The sequence below is a fragment of the Sphaerodactylus townsendi genome, linkage group LG08 (assembly GCF_021028975.2).
Source record: "Sphaerodactylus townsendi isolate TG3544 linkage group LG08, MPM_Stown_v2.3, whole genome shotgun sequence".
Taxonomy (NCBI): Eukaryota; Metazoa; Chordata; class Lepidosauria; order Squamata; family Sphaerodactylidae; genus Sphaerodactylus; species Sphaerodactylus townsendi.
In genome coordinates this window covers 97,315,963-97,332,291 of record NC_059432.1, presented here as the reverse complement: position 1 = coordinate 97,332,291, position 16,329 = coordinate 97,315,963, and the positions used below count along the sequence as shown (strand labels likewise).

Below are 16,329 nucleotides of genomic sequence, written 5' to 3'. Positions count from 1 at the left end.
GATATGGAGGCTGCTGCAGTTTGGTCCTAGAGGTTCAAGAAGGACAGTGGCTTCCGTATCGTATTCAGCGTTTTGCCCACAGCAGCATTGATGCCAATAGTCATTGTGTCAAGGTTGTGGTGTAATTGGCTGTAGTGGGTTTTCCAGGCTGTGTGGCCATAGTCTGGTAGTTTTTGCTCGGAATGCTTCACCTGCATCTGTGGCTGGCATCTTAAGAGGCAGGTCCTGGTAAGATGTGTCTGTCCTCGGAGAGAAACACATCTTACCATGACCTGCCTCTGAAGATGCCAGCTATGGATGTGGGTGAAACATTAGGGGCAAAAACTACCAGACCACGACCACACAGCTTAGGAAACCCACAACAACCGTTGACTCCAGCTGTGAAAGCCTTTGACAATATGTCGGGGTGTAATTCTTTGGGGGTGGGATAGTTCTTTGATGGTGTCTGCTTTAACACAAAGCTCTACTTTTTTTGCCATAGTAATGTTGTTACCACACTGTCCACAGGTTATTCAGCAAGCCTTGCACCGCCCCCCTAGCTCTGCGGCGCAGTACCTTCAGCAGATGTATGCCGCTCAGCAGCAGCACCTGATGTTACAGACTGCCGCTTTGCAACAGCAGCATTTGAGCAGCACTCAGTTCCAGAGCCTAGCCAGCGTTCCACAGGTGAGATGGAAATAGATTAGAAAAGAACTCTGGGAATTAAACTGTAAGAGCTTTCACACATAATGGGCTTGTGTCCTAACTTAGTGGTTGCCTATAATTTTTTACTCTGAAAAGTGGTGACCAGTTATGGTACAGCTAAGCATAGGTGTCAAACTCGTGGCCCTCCAGATGTTATGGACTACACTTCCCATCATTCCCTGCAAGCATCATGCTGGCAGGGGATGATGGGAACTGTAGTCCATAACATCTGGAGGGCTGCAAGTTTGACACCTGTGGTATAGAGCCTAGTAGCATGAGGATGAACTCAGTTGTGCAAGAGATGCAGTGTTCTCTGCCTATTAGAGCTCTGGGCTACCAACTACAATCTTGTTGCTAAGTAGAAGGGATAACAAACACATGGATATTTGTGGCTTATTCCTTATAAAGTATATAATTTCCTATCAGCAAATACAATACTTATTCATTTCAAGCCGAACCTGAATATAAGCAAGTTAATATCTCAACATCAATATTGAATGCCAGTCAGTTTTCATTTTTTGATGAGTTGTGCAATTTATTTCTTCAATTTCAATCACATGATGCACTTTTAGTTCTAGGTATTCTTTGATATTAGTAGTTTGTTGCTGTCCTATATGTTTCACTTCAAAATTATAAATATGGACTTTCAAACGAGAATGTTGTTTACAGTCAAAGCTCAGAATTGTGAAGAAACACAGTTATACATAAATATACTGTGGTGCAACCTGCAAACAAATCGTTATTTCAAAACATATAACTGAGTAGAAAACCGAGTGCTAGAAAATACTTTCATTGAAATATTATCAATAAAAATGTACCAATAATGAAAGATTTTGAAATGTTCACATCTTATTTCAGAAGCTTGTGTCTTCTGCAAATTGTATAGGAACGTTTTGTATATTAGTCCTGCATTTGAATGCTGGCTGTAAACATATTGACGAGTTCCAGTTGTTTATTGAAACTACCAGCATGAAACAAATATCACATGTAGGTCTAGTAGTCACTGCAGTAGAAATGAATGGCTGTTCTAAGACTCTTGAGGCTGCAGCTTTGTACTGACATGCTGAGCAGCACAAAGCACCATAATGCTGAATGATGGAGTTGTTGGAACTGTAGGTCTTCTGTAGCCGCTGGGGGAAACTGATCTCTCCCCCTTGAGAAATGTGGGCGTCTGACACACATTTTAAGGGCAGCTGGAGGTTAGGATTAAATAGAGAATCATCTGTTGCGTCAGTGGCTCTTGACGGGCAGCCCAATCCAGAGCCATGCGGCGGCCAGGGGCAGCGCCATTGCAGCAATGCCCTGCTGCCCCCAGATAACTTTTTGGCAGCATGGGGAGGCAGTAAACAAAAAAGCCTCCCTGATGCCAAAAAACCCTCCATTGGGCTCAGTGGGCGTATGCCTCCCAAAAGGGTGGCGTAAGTCCAATCCTCGGGTACTGGCATCCTGGGAAGCAATGCCAGGGTAGAAGCTGACTAGCATTGGCTCCACTCCTGGCCATGGCTCCAGAATGTCCCACTATGCTGGTGGATGTGCAGGGGCACTGACATGGTGCTCTGTGCCATGTTAGGGTGTCTTGGGAGGCCATGGCAGCCGCCTTCTAGCATATTTGCCCCTCCACCAGGATAAATGCCCTGGGGAGGGCATTTCCACCAGGGTAGGGCTCTGCTGCTTCCACAATCCCTTTCAGCCACCTCAATCTGAATTGGGCTGTAAGTGATCCTAACTGTGGTGAAACTGTATGTCATGAGAGGAGAGCCAGCTGCCTGTCAATGAAACACAGTAGATTGTAAAGGTGAGTGGCTAGAGCATCATGGATTTCATTGCTCATGCAAAAAAGAATGGTTAACTTAATGATAATCAATACAGTATTGATCCCATCGAGACTATATAAGTTATATACCCTGTTTCCCCTAATATAAGACATCCCCGAAAAATAAGACATAGTAGAGGTTTTGCTGAAGTGCGAAATATAAGGCATCCCCCGAAAGTAAGACATAGCAAAGTTTTTGTTTGGAAGCATGCCTGACAAACAGAACACAGGAAAAATAAGACATCCCCCGAAAATAAGACATAGCGCATCTTTGGGAGCAAAAATTAATATAAGACACTGTCTTATATTCGGGGAAACACGGTAATAAGTTATATATAAGCTTTAAGTTGGGTTAATACAAGCTATAAGTTGCCCCAGGTGGGAGGGTCTGATGGCTTCATTTGTGGCCGTTTTGGGCTGCCTAGTGAATGCCATGGAGCTAGATGTTCAATGTATCACATTCAACATTATTTAAACGCTTTTTGTTGCAGTATAAATGACACATTTGACAGATGTGCTTGCTATTTAGGCAAACCTGTCAGGTGGGAGGCAGTGTGCATCCCCCAACAGCAGTGTCACTCAGCAGTCAAGCATGTCAGAGACCTCGGTAAGTATGTTGAACAAAGTGCTTTCTTTTAAGCCAGACTTTTTCTAGTTATCGTGTTTGTTTCTGAAAGTAAAGAATATTGTTTGAGTAAATGCTTGTAAAGAGTTTGAAGAGCAGAAACTTTGCTTTGTAACTAAGGTTTGTCTTCTGAATCTGAGCATTAATTTTTTTTAATAAGTAAAAATATCTGCCCTAAAGAGGCCTCTGAATGCTCTGCTAAAACTTGGCATGATTTGTATGTAACAGCAAACCAAGAGATGATGTTTGGGGATCTTCAGGCTGGTACGACAACTTCCACTCATGATTAGGAATTAATACTTTCTGTTTTTGACAAACCATGGTTGGTTGTATATCAAAACTATGGCTTAATCTCTTATTTTCAAACCAAGAATCACTCTTGAATGGTGGGAAGAGAATAAACCATAGTCTGTGACTTGGATGTTAACTGATCGTTGCTTGCTGCCAGGGAAGAGTGCAGTCCAAGGAGTGGGGCTGAATCAGTGAGAGTCATGAGCCAATGTCCGTACCCATTGCACTGTGCAAAGTGACACGGATGCTACCGTTGGGCCAGTTACTTCGGTGTTGGGCCACCACACAGATGCACGTGGCTGACCCCAGAGGCTGACCCCGGCAGCAGGGAGTCTTCACCACTATAGCCCATGCTGGCATCATCGGGGGTGATCCTGGAGGCCATGTTTTTTTCAGACTGGGAAAGCCCCCCCCCCCTTGGGCTGGGCTATCTGGAAAGTAATTTCCAAGGCTAGTATGTGGAGAAGAGGGACGAATGAGCTTGAAGATTCCAAATAGATTTTCTGTAGTGCCACTCCATTGTTCGTTATATGGAAATCATAATTACATTTGTCTTCTGAACTTTTGCAAGGGTTTGAATTTTGCTATAATACGTGGGGAGGAATTTCTTAAGAGTCATTTAAACAACAGTTTTAGTTTTTAACGTAGAATTCTCACTTTAACATTTACAGTGGCCAGACAATAACAAACTGAAACTTTGGATGTTAATATTGCCCTGAATTTGGTGGTACAAATTAGACCGTGGTGGTACAAATTAGGGGAGGTCTGCTAACAAAACCACACCCACCCACCCAAATGCACACACTTCAGTCCTCTGAGCCCCCCAAATTAGGTTGGTGATGAGCTGGGGTTTTATTGATCCTTGGATGTGTTCAATTGGGTACTGGAAGCTACTATGACATGAAGGTGGGGTTTAAATAATAATCCTGTCACAGGGCAGGCAATCCTCAAAAATAGGTGGCTGGCTGAAATGCCTTATCCCAAAAGCAGACCTGGTCTGGATCCAACCCCTTGAGGATCCCATGATGTTTTCAAGAGGGCAAACCTGTTGGCACATTGCACAAAAATTTATATATTTAAATTCTAGAATTAAAATGAGATGTTCATTTATGATCCCAGTTTGGGGTTTTATCTGCAAAGGTGAATGCAAGCTGTGTTGTACCAGAATTTAGGATTGTTTCATTTACTGTTTAAACTTGACAATGTATTTTATGAGTTGCTGAGGGGTTAAAAAAATCTAAGGTTGTATCTTGCCACCTGAATGATCCACAGGTAAGTGTTTAAATGGTGAGCTGGAAGGGTAGCTTTTAAAAAGGGAAGCTCAGGTTTGCAAATTTAACAGATTGTTGGGTGTTTTAACTACAGAAGATGGCTATGTGGGTTTAACTCAGGGGTAGGGAACCTGCGGCTCTCCAGATGTTCAGGAACTACAATTCCCATCAGCCCTACCAGCATGGCCAATTGGCCATGCTGACAGAGGCTGATGGGAATTGTAGTTCCTGAACATCTGGAGAGCCGCAGGTTCCCTTCCCCTGGTTTAACTGAAGTGAGCCCAACTTTTCCATGTAGCGCTTACTCCCAAATAAGTACGCATTGATTTGTAGCCTGTGACCACCTTTGAAATGGTGGGGTCAAGGCAGTTAATAAAAGCATTATTTTTGCTTCCCTAGATTAATCTTTCTGCTTCTCCTACACCTGCGCAGCTAATAAGCCGTTCGCAGACCTCGAACAGCAGCAGCAGCAGCCTGACCCAGCAGACCATGTTATTGGGGAGCACCTCCCCTACTTTGACTGCAAGCCAGGCTCAGATGTACCTACGTGCTCAAATGGTGAGTCTTGCACGCTTTCGCTTTATTATTTTCTCATCCAAGTTTCATTTGTTCCTTACGTTCTTTATTTTATGGCTAGGGCTCCATTAACCACCTAAGTTTCCAGTTGGCAGTTCAATGTGGTAACACAGCTGCTAGTTTAGAAGACATCAGGATATGAGGAAGGAAACGTTTACTTTATGAACATTAAAACGTTGTGCAGATTTCACTGTTTCACACCAGGCCAATGTAAAGCGGGAAGGTGCATGACTCTGACATGTGACTAGACTCATGTATGCCTCATGAGCACAAGCCAGTGTGGCGTAGTGGTTTACCTGTTGGACTAGAATCCAAGAGGCCAAGGTTCAAATCTCCACTCTGTCACGGAAATGCATTGGGTGATCATGGTGTAGTCTAGGAATGCCAGCCTCCAGGTAGGACCTGAGTATCCCCTGGAGTTATAGCTCAACTCCAGGCTACACAGGTCAGTTCCCCTGGAGAAAATGGATCCTTGGAAGGGTAGGTTCTGTTGCATTGAACCCCACTGAGGTCCCTGCCCTCCCCAAGTTCCACCCCCAAATTTCCAGGAGTTTCCCAACATTGAGCTGGGAATCGGTCCCCATCCCCTGCCTGTGGCCAGGGAGGACCTGGTAGCCCTAGTGCAGGGGTCTGCAACCTGCATCTCTCCAGATGTTCATGGACTATAATTCCCATCAGCCCCTGCCAGCATGGTCAATTGGCCATCCTGGCAGGGGCTGATGGGAATTGTAGTCCATGAACATCTGGAGAGCCACAGGTTGCAGACCCCTGCCCTAGTGTAATCACACATTCTCAGCCTACCCTACATCCCAGGGCCATTGTGAGAATTAAAAGGTTAAGTGTACGATGCAAGGTATTTTGGTTCCCCATTGGGGAAAAAGGTAAGAAATAAGTCAGGCAAATCAATAATGCATGTACCTTTCAGACTGGAGCTCTTTAGAATGGGAAGGGGGCAACTAACCTGTGCACTTGCATTTCGATGTTGTGGCTACTCGTGAGTTGGCTTCCAACTGGCCTTGTCTGAACACTAGAAGGATAGTGGAGAAACGAGGCTCAAGTGTGAGTCTCCCAGCAAACCAGGTCTGTGTGCATTCCTGCTTAATGTCAGGTTGTGGCATCTGAATACCGCACAAGATCAGCACCTGCTGAGAAACCCTTTCATGTCATTAGCCTGGTGTTTATGCTTTATTGAAGGCAAAGGCTTAGCAGTTGGAGCACCAGAGCCACTTTATTTTGCCGTATGTTTGCTTGGGGGTAGTTCATATTCACATTTAGCAGATGTTCTGGCCTGGCCCCTGGCAGTTCCCTTTTCCAAGCCGAATTTGCACATGCATCCAAAAGCCACATTTTAAAATGGTCTTTCAGAATGTATTACTAAATATGTAATAATTGGTTACGGCCCTCCACTGTGCCATAATCCCTGTCCCACGTTGCTTTTATCAATACAGGTCTCTTGATTCCCAGTGTGGACTTTTTTTTTCTTGGTGGCATTCCTTTTTCAACATCTGAGAAGCTGGTTGCATCCAATCTTATGGCTCCGCAAATGTGTCATATCCCAAATTCAGATTTAAAATTGTATGTTCATAAAGTCTATTTTAAATTCTTATTTGGTCAAAAAGGTAGGATTTAGTTGTTTTAAACATATGTCCACTGCTGAGAGGGAGAAGTTAATATTGCAAAAGTATTTTTTTAAAAAAACTGTAGAACAATGTCTGTACTCAGTAGATCATTTTAAGGAGATGGAAAGATTTCTGCCCATGTATCATGGCTTTCTTACCTCCCCTTTTAATTGTTCCTCAAATACCACCACCACCATCACACCGTTGCTCTTGCCTCAGCCCTGTTCCCCGGGAGCTGCATTTCAGGAAGTATTTTAGTCTGTAGCTGAGGAGAACATTATGATCCATGGGTAGAAAGTTTTCCCTGTATGGAAACCCTCCATTAAATCCAAGCCAAAGCTTTTTACAGTTTGTAGAAGAGGAGGAGGAGGAGTTTGGATTTATACCCTGCCTTTCTCTCCTGTAAGGAGAATCAAAGGGGCTAACAAACTCCTTTTTCTTCCTCTCCCCATAACAAACTCCTTATGAGGTAAGTGGGGCTGAGGGAGTGCTAAGAGAACAAGGTCACCCAGCAGGAATGTAGGAGTGCAGAAGCAATTCTGGTTCACCAGATAAGTCTCCAGAATACAGTATAGACCAGGGGTCTGCAATCCGCAGCTCCAGAGCTGCATGTGGCTCTTTCAGCTTTATGCTGCGGCTCTGCGTGGCCTGGAGGTCGGAGGGTAGTGTGGGTGTGTCCCTCCAGCCCTCCAGAGCAGCACTGGAAGGAAAGGTGAGTGGAGGGGCCGAACCGGAGGCGGCTCCGTGTGTGAGGGCACCGCTTATCATGTCCCCTACATTCACCTCTCCTTCCAGCACTCCTCTGGAGGGACATGCTCACGCTGCCCTCCGACCCCTGGAGGTCAGAGGGTAGCGTGGGCGTGTCCCTCCAGAGTAACCGCCATCCCCCCACTGCCATCCTTGCAGCCGCCATCCCCCCTCTGCCCCACGGAGCAGGCAGCTGCTCCGTCGGTCAGGCAGCTGCCTGCTCCGTTGGTCAGAGGGGGTTTCCCTGCCCGGTGCCGCTGCCTCCCAGCGCTGGAAGGAAAGGTGAGTGGAGGGGCCGAACCGAAGGCGATCCGGCTCGGTAAATCTTAGGGGCCATGGAAAATGGGTCCAAATGGCTCTTTGGGTGGTAAAGGTTGCTGACCCCTGGTATAGACAGTCTCTTTTCATTTCCCATTCATGAAATCCATCCATTGCAAATTGTAGCTGCCTGAGTTATTGGCCAAATTCAGAGTCCTGATAAATCTACTTTTGTGAACGATGGGCATGAATATGTGTTCATGCGTTCCCTGCCTTTCCCCTTCACTTGCAGAGGATGACTGAAAGCTTCTTGGTTTGTGAGGCCTTGGGTCAGACTTCAGATAGCTGCAATATCTGAATGCAGACTCCTGGGCATTGGGGTGTATTTCCTCCACACAGGTCAGAATGATAAACCACCCTGTTTGGGGGAGGGCAAAAATTTAGGTGTGCTGAGGTGCCTCCATTCAGATGTCTCAGCAAATTGACAGGTCTCTCTCAGTCATTTCCTGTGTGATGTGGGAGAGGAAGAGGTTTGGGAAGAAACACCCAAGGACAAAAGCAAGCTGTACTTGTTCCAGTCACAAGCAAAGGTTTATTTGGATTAGAATTTTTTTTCGCTTCTAAAAGGAAGAAGAAAATATGAGATGTGAGGTGGGATGGCCATCCAAGAAGAATGACTTTGTTACATTTGCCACAAGTGAACATTTGAACTATAATGTCTTAGTGTTGCATGAGAATAGCTGTGACTGGACTCTGCATAACCTCCTTTTTTACTGAATAAGCTGTTCTTTGGCATGTCTTGTATGTTCAGGTGGATGCTATAGTCTTGTTTGTCAAAGAGCGTATTTTACAAAACCAGTTTATCCCTCACGAACCATCTTGAAATCCAGTTAGCTTAAGTCGGGTGTGGTGTTTGAACTGACCCCTGCAGAGATGTGGGGCAAAAAATTTTCCAGTGCTTTATTTGTTCGTGGGAGAATTCCTGTTTCTAAAAACCGAGTTGTTTCACAGAAGTAACGATGAACAGATGCCACTGCCAATACAATCCCAGGCGAGCTTGGCAGTTTCAGAGTCATTAATGGTGTTCAGATGATTCTACCTAGGCTTTTTGTGAGCAAGCACATAGGTGTTTTAGTGATTAGTAAATTGCAAGGGTGGGTGAAAACTGCAAATACATAAAATCGAACTAAACAATCAAGTGATGAATTTGCCCGATGGCCTGTGCAGGTCAAATAAAAACAAAGCTGAAGTTTTTATTTTGGTATCTTTCCTTGCATGCTGGAAAATACGCTGTCATCACCAGTCTGTTACAGAGCTAACAAATATTACAAGAGGTGCTGCAGGGACTTCCATGGAAGAGAGATAAACTCACTTGAAATAGATGAGTGAACCACTGAGACATATCATATATATTATTCTCTGGGCAGACTAAAATTATTGTCTCCTCACTGGCCAGTTTCTTTCTTTCTTAAATTTTACAGTGTTACAGAATTACATATATTACCTTTAAATGTTACGTATGTTGTTCAAATAAACATAATTTTCACATAACATTTTGATTTTTGTTTGAATATAGCCACACTTGATTTGTTTTTGCTTGTTTTCTTCGGTTTTTTTGTAATCAGATATTTTGCTTCTGGTATTTGGTGCTATAAATTAATGCAACAGTAATTTTTAAAAAATCTTTACTGAATATAAGTCATAATAAATCAGATGATGTGTGTTGTTTTTTTTGTGGAGTATTAGAAAATTTTCTAGTTCTCATTCTTCTGGAAAGCCTATATCCCCCCAGGAAAGTCTTTGAAGTCATTGTATCTAATGCATTGATATGGCATTATGAAGATGCTTGTTGGGTCTATCTGGGGTGTTTTTTTTTTCTGTGGGGGGGGAATATGTGAAAATTGTCACATGTTCACTGATTAAGTAGGGAGTAGGGGTGGGAATCCTGGCTCAGATCCCTGGTAACTTCTGCTGAGGCCATTAGCAGAGCACGACTTCTTCGCCTCCCTCTCTCACTACAGCCCAAAAATGTCCCCTGAACTGCTTCTTAGCCATTCTCAGCACCATCGTGAGAGTGGAATGATCTTCAGCTGGATAAGGAATTGCTGAAATTCTCTTGCAATGGACAGAAATAGGAGGAAGTGTTTTGGAGGGGTGCCTCCCTAAATTCGTGGTTTCTTGCACATGGCCTGGATAGCTGGGTCCACCTTCTTTTAACCTCTTGCTAGAGTTATTAGTTGCATCTCTCTGCTTATGGTGGGGCCTCAAATGGAACTGATCACATAGGACTTAAAGCTCTGTAAGCCTTAGACAACTCTATTTCAAACCAGTCCTCACGGGTCTGTTGGAATGCATTCCTAACCCCTCCTACAGCCCTGCCTCTTCTAAGGGCCATGCATTGTCTCCCCGGCCGAGCCCACTCATGCCTGATGTACCATCCCATATCGGAGCTCACTGGGTTCTGTGCCTGCCCTGGAATGTCGGTGTCTCCTGCAGTGTCCCAAAAGAAGGGATGGCCATTTTCTATCTTGCTTTAGAGTGTGAATAGATCCATTTGCTGCTTTCCTGTTTCCCCAGTTCTTTTTCAACTGATTTAATCTTTATGTTCTCCTGCTAATTTTTTCTTGAGTCCCAAACAGTGCAATTTTCCGGGTTTTTCCCCTCTGTGTTTCTGCATTTTATATTGTTGAGCATTCTTTTTTCCTAGCTGAATCCGTTGCTCTTAAAATGATCCCAGCACTGTCGGAGTCCAGCTGAAGGTAGAAATGGATCACCACTTTGTGTGAAGCACTAGTTGTCTGTCCGCTTTGTCTGTTCGGGTCTGGTGGAGAGATAACATCCGGCCAGGTCTTACCCTTGACTGAGCAGGTGACAGGCTCCCTCTCCTTTTTACCTAGACACAAATCCCCCCTCAGCCAAGGTTAGCAGTGCTATTCAGTTGTGTGTGGGGGTGGGGTGGGGGACTGTTGCAGCAACTGGACATTGTGGTGCAAAGGCCACGCCACCTCCAAAGGGGCTTTGAGCAGCATAGAAGGGAGGGAACCCCAAAATTCCTCCCACCGCCTAAATCACCCTATTGCTGCCAATGCACTTTGCACTTTCGTGCAGCATAAGCCCATAAGAATAAGAACATAAGAACGAGCCTGCTGGATCAGACCAGAGTCCATCTAGTCCAGCTCTCTGCTACTCGCAGTGGCCCACCAGGTGCCTTTGGGAGCTCACGTGCAGGATGTGAAAGCAATGGCCTTCTGCTTCTGCTGCTCCCGAGCACCTGGTCTGCTAAGGCATTTGCTGTCTCAGATCAAGGAGGATCAAGATTGGTAGCCATAGATTGACTTCTCCTCCATAAATCTGTCCAAGCCCCTTTTAAAGCTATCCAGATTAGTGGCCATCACCACCTCCTGTGGCAGCATATTCCAAACACCAATCACACTGGGAATGCCAGGGGCTGGCATTCCCAGGCTGGAATGCCGGGGGAAGCCAATTAACGTCAGCTCCACCCCCGGGAACACCTGGCTGCCCTCCCCCATCCACGTTAACATCCAAGTGGATGCAGGTGTTGTTCTGCAGCGGCTGGACTTCCGAGTTGAGAGGCAGCCAGCCACTGGCCCCTCTGCTGGCAGGGATGCCCCTTGTGCCAGCGGAGGGGGCAGATGCATTGGCAGAGCCCTCCGCTCCCTATGAGCATTCAGCCCTTCCCAGTCTGGATTGGGCTGCCAGCTTCACACTCACATTGGAAACAACCTTGGTTAAAACTCACCAGTGTCTGTTGTGCTTTCCCACACCCCGAACAATGCACTTTCCATCCACTTTGCAACTGGCTTTTTAACGTGTGAAACTGTAAAGTCCAATTGCAAATGATTGCTAAAGTGCGTTGAAGATGGATTTGAAGGGCATTATTCAGTCGGTGTGAAAGTGTCACTGATCAGAATTTGAAGAGATAAATGTGGTTTCAGGTCTCGGTGAAGAGGATGGAGCCTCAGTCAGCTGTAAGCATATCGGCACTTGTACCAGATAGATGCTGTTAGATAAGGCAAGGAGATGACATCTAAGGAAAGCAACTGTGTATTCCCTCACCTCAGTCCTGCAAATGGCTTCTGACCCTGTAATCACAAGAGATGATTGTGGGAGTGGCAGTTCTGCAGCCTTGTGACTCTTGTTTTGTGGGGCAGGGCTTGGCTGCTGGTTCAGGTTCTTCGAGTCCGCGTAACAAGCCAGCTATCAGAAAGCATCCTGGTACAGATGACAGATCCAAGCCTTATATAGCACTGCTGCGCCTGCCTAGCAGGTAGAAGGACAGAACATTTGTGATCCTTGCAGTGCTGAACTGGAAGTTCCAGATCTGAAAATTTTTTCCCCCAGACAGGTCCTAGAACCAGTGAAAGAGAGCACTACGAAATATATATATTTGAGATAGTCACCTAAGCGATATTGGCTTTTGAAAGTGGACTGGTTCATTCACAGTTGTGGCTAGGACCCTTTCTGCCAACGTGGACCATTACAGCAAAAGCGCGCCCAGTCCCTGAGGCTAGCTGTTAGCCAGCACAGGGAGGCGCTGCTGGACTCGCCAGCAGCGCGGCCCTATGGCCTACCCATAGGGAGTGCGCGTGAAGGCGGCTTCCCTAATAACTTTGCTCGTTATTCTAAAATGCCGTCTTCCCATTGGCGCAGTTCACCGCGATCGCGCTGGGAAGGCCAGTATCGGGGCGCTTTCCTTGGAGTCCCCTCTCACTCACCTTCACCCCTCCAGTGTGTTTCTGGAGGCTGTAAAAAACAGGGACCTGCCCAGCTGCCCTCTGATGACTGCTCCAGGGGTCGGAGGGGCAACTGCAGCATGAGCTGGAATTCCCTGATGGCCTCCAGAGCAAACGCTTGGAGGACGAGGGTGAGTGGGGGGGATGCAGATACAGGCTGACTCATTGCAAAGCCACCTCTTCTACGCCTGCTTCATGCTTGGGTCAGCCAAGCACACCTTCCGTATGCGGCGAAGATCGGTCTCCCACCCCTCCACTGGCATAATTTCTGCCGGTGGAGAGGCACCCTTTCCACTGTGCGGAAAGGGCCTAGGAGTGCCCTTTATCAGTGTTTACTGGTGAACCAGTTATAAGTCTTTGCTGGGCAGAAAGGGTCTGGCCTGTATAGTACCTGGATGGGTGTGTGGCTGCCCCTGAACAGGGCTCAATAACATCATTTGGTCTGGAATGTTACAGCCAGGATGTTGACTGGAGTGGGTTGTAAGCACCTGTTGCTCCGATCTTGGCCTGTCTACCTGGCTTCCAATTTGTCCCCAAGCCCAGTTCAAGGTGCTGGCATTTACATTTAAAGCCCTATATGGCTTGGGACCAACATATCTGAAGGACTGCTTAATCTCATACAATCATAGAATTATCGAGTTGGAAGAGACCACAAGGGCCATCAAGTCCAAACCCCTGCCATGCAGGAACACACAATCAAAGCACTCCCGACATATGTTCATCCAGCTTCTGTTTAAAAACCTCCAAAGAAGGAGACTCCACCACTCTCCGAGACAGTGAATTCCACTGTTGAACAGCCCTGACGATCAGGAAGTTCTTCCTAATGTTTAGGTGGAATCTCTTTTCCTGCACCTTGAATCCATTACTCCATGTCCTAGTCTCTGGGGCAGCAGAAAACAAGCTTGCTCCCTTTCCAACATGGCATCCCTTCAAATATTTAAACATGGTTATAATGTCCCCCCTTAACCTTCGTTTCTCCAGACTAGACATCCCCATCTCCCTAAGCCTCTCTCCATAGGGCACGGATTCCAGACCTTTTACCATTTTGGTTGCCCTCTCCTGGACACATTCCAGCTTGTCAATATCCTTCTCATACTTGTTTCCACCCCACCCCCAATGCCTTCAAATATACAAATAGAGCTGAGCAGTCAAATTGTTTTATGGAAGAATAAGATGGAAGAAGTTTAGTGTGAAAAAAATTAAATGGTTGAGCCGGTCTGGAAAAGAGACTGGAAAGCTGCATTGTTTATTCTGAGTTATTGCAGCAAAAGCTTGCAACTTAAAAAAAAAAGTTGAAAAAATAACATTCAGATTGGAAAATTTTTTGTCCCTAGTTGGTTGCAACAAGAAAATGGCTTGTGTAATTCTAAACTTACCCATTTGTCCACTGGTATTTGTGCATCTGTTGCCTGGTGTGGCTTCTTCAATTTTCTTTCTACTGCCTTCACAGCTAATTTTTACACCTGCTACCACTGTGGCGGCTGTCCAGTCTGACATCCCTGTTGTCTCATCGTCCTCTTCGTTCCCCTGTCAGTCTGCAGCTACTCAGGTGAGCTTGCTTGGATTTTGTGTGTGCGTCTGCATCCATTTCACGGAACTGTTGCAAGAAATCGGCATGCAGTTCTACTTGCTGTGTGTGTTGTTTTGTTGTCCGTCAAAATATTATTGTGCTGTGTTCGCCAGGAAAACTGGTCTGTCACAAAAGGTGGCCTTATTTTAATTTTTAAAAAATTCTAAAATAACCTTTGAATCTTGTCAAAGTGCTGAAGATGTTACCTAAAACTATTCTACTAATAGAAATGCGTTGCATACTATCAGAAGCTTTCTTACGAGCAGCATTGAGGAAAGGTGTGTCACAGCATCTCAGATTCCAATTAACGAGAGGCGCATCCCTTGGCTTGCCTTTAAAGCATCTGTTTTCGAACATCTGCAATACAAATCTGTGAATTTTGATAAATCCTCTGTATTTTCCAAATGGCCACCTTTGTAAGGATGGCGGGTGAGTCCTGTTTGTCTAATGCAAAGATGAAACCCTTTCAGTTCCCTTGAAATTTAGGGGCAGGGATGCTGTGCCTCTGTGGAAAAGGATGGAATTGGATTCCCTGCCTTTTAAAGGGCAGGAGTTTTTAGAGCTGCTTCTACCTCCGGTCACATAGCTTCCAGGTCACCTTGGATCGCTAGCCAATCAGGAACATGCTGATCCAGCAGTTTATTCTTCAGGACTCTTATTGGCTGAGTAGCACCAAACTCGTACAGTCCTAATTCAGTCATTGTAGCTGAAAGCTAACTCTGTTTTCCAGTTTAGGGGATTTCAGCATACAGAGAAACACTACTCTGCACCATATACAATGATATGACCATTCCCAGATGAACACCAGAAGCTCAATTTTTCTATGACATTGGTCCTTTTTTGTTTGCTTTTAGTGGCTCAATTTTTTACCAGTCCACATACTTATTCTTTCTAAAACACTTTGGAAGAAATGTGGTGTTTGCTGTGAGGAAAAATACTCAAAGTTTTGTAAGTTTTGAAAATGGTAATTCTATACATTAAATCCATTGATTTGAACTAATTCTATACATTAAATCCATTTGATTTGAAATGGCAAATGCAGTTCAATGTAGCAAAATGCAAAGTGATGCACATAGGGGCAAAAAATCCAAACTTAGGGGCAAAAAATCCAAACTACAGGGGTCAGTGCTATCAGTCACAGACCAGGAAAGGGATTTGGGCGTCTTAGTTGATAGTTCCATGGGAATGTCAACTCAATGCATGGCAGCTGTGAAAAAGGCAAACTCTCTGCTGGGGATAATTAGGAAAGGAATTGATAATAAAACTGCAAGGATTGTCATGCCCTTATATAAAGCCGTGGTGTGACGCGCACTTTGGAGTACTGTGTGTTCAGTTCTGGTCACCCACATCTCAAAAAAAGGACATCGAAGAGATTGAAAAAGAAAGTGCAGAGAAGGGACAACAAGGATGATTGAAGCGATTAGGAGCACCTTTCTTATGAGGAGAGGCTGCAGCATTTGGGACTCTTTCGTTTGGAGAGGAGACGTCTGAGGGGGGACATGATTGAAGTCTATAAAATTATGCATGGGGTAGAAAATGTTGACAGAGAGAAATTTTTCTCTCTTTCTCACAATACTAGAACCAGGGGGCATTCATTGAAAATGCTGGGGGGAAGAATTAGGACTAATAAAAGGAAACACTTCTTCACACAACATGTGATTGGTGTTTGGAATATGCTGCCACAGGAGGTGGTGATGGCCACTAACCTGGATAGCTTTAAAAAGGGCTTGGACAGATTTATGGAGGAGAAGTCGATCTATGGCTACCAATCTTGATCCTCCTTGATCTGAGACAGCAAATGCTCGGGAGCAGCAGAAGCAGCAGAAGGCCATTGCTTTCACATCCTGCACGTGATCTCCCAAAGGCACCTGGTGGGCCACTGTGAGCAGCAGAATGCTGGACTAGATGGACTCTGGTCTGATCCAGCAGGCTGGTTCTTATGTTCTTAATCATTGATTTTGATCCATTTTTTTCTGGAAAGTAAGCTCCGCCATAGTAAATAGCACTCGTTTTTAAATAGTTATATTTTAGATCAAAATGTATGTGTGTATTTTCATGCACATGTTCTCTTCTATGTATTCTATAAAAAGTTATTCAGGTGGAAATTGGTGCTTTAGTGTT

General features: G+C 45.1%; 1 protein-coding gene across 5 annotated transcripts in view; it reads left to right on the top strand.

The window, feature by feature from the left end:
* Positions 1-16,329, top strand: part of PHC3 (polyhomeotic homolog 3) — a 76,111-nt gene that overhangs the window by 4,991 nt on the left and 54,791 nt on the right. For 4 of the 5 annotated variants that reach the window (XM_048506130.1, XM_048506128.1, XM_048506129.1 and 1 more), the window contains exons 3-6: positions 508-666; positions 3,027-3,104; positions 5,084-5,242; positions 14,089-14,187. In XM_048506130.1, the coding sequence (XP_048362087.1) occupies positions 508-666; positions 3,027-3,104; positions 5,084-5,242; positions 14,089-14,187 (495 nt within the window). The remainder of the gene's footprint in view (positions 1-507; positions 667-3,026; positions 3,105-5,083; positions 5,243-14,088; positions 14,188-16,329) is intronic. The other variant, XM_048506131.1, reaches the window with a different exon arrangement.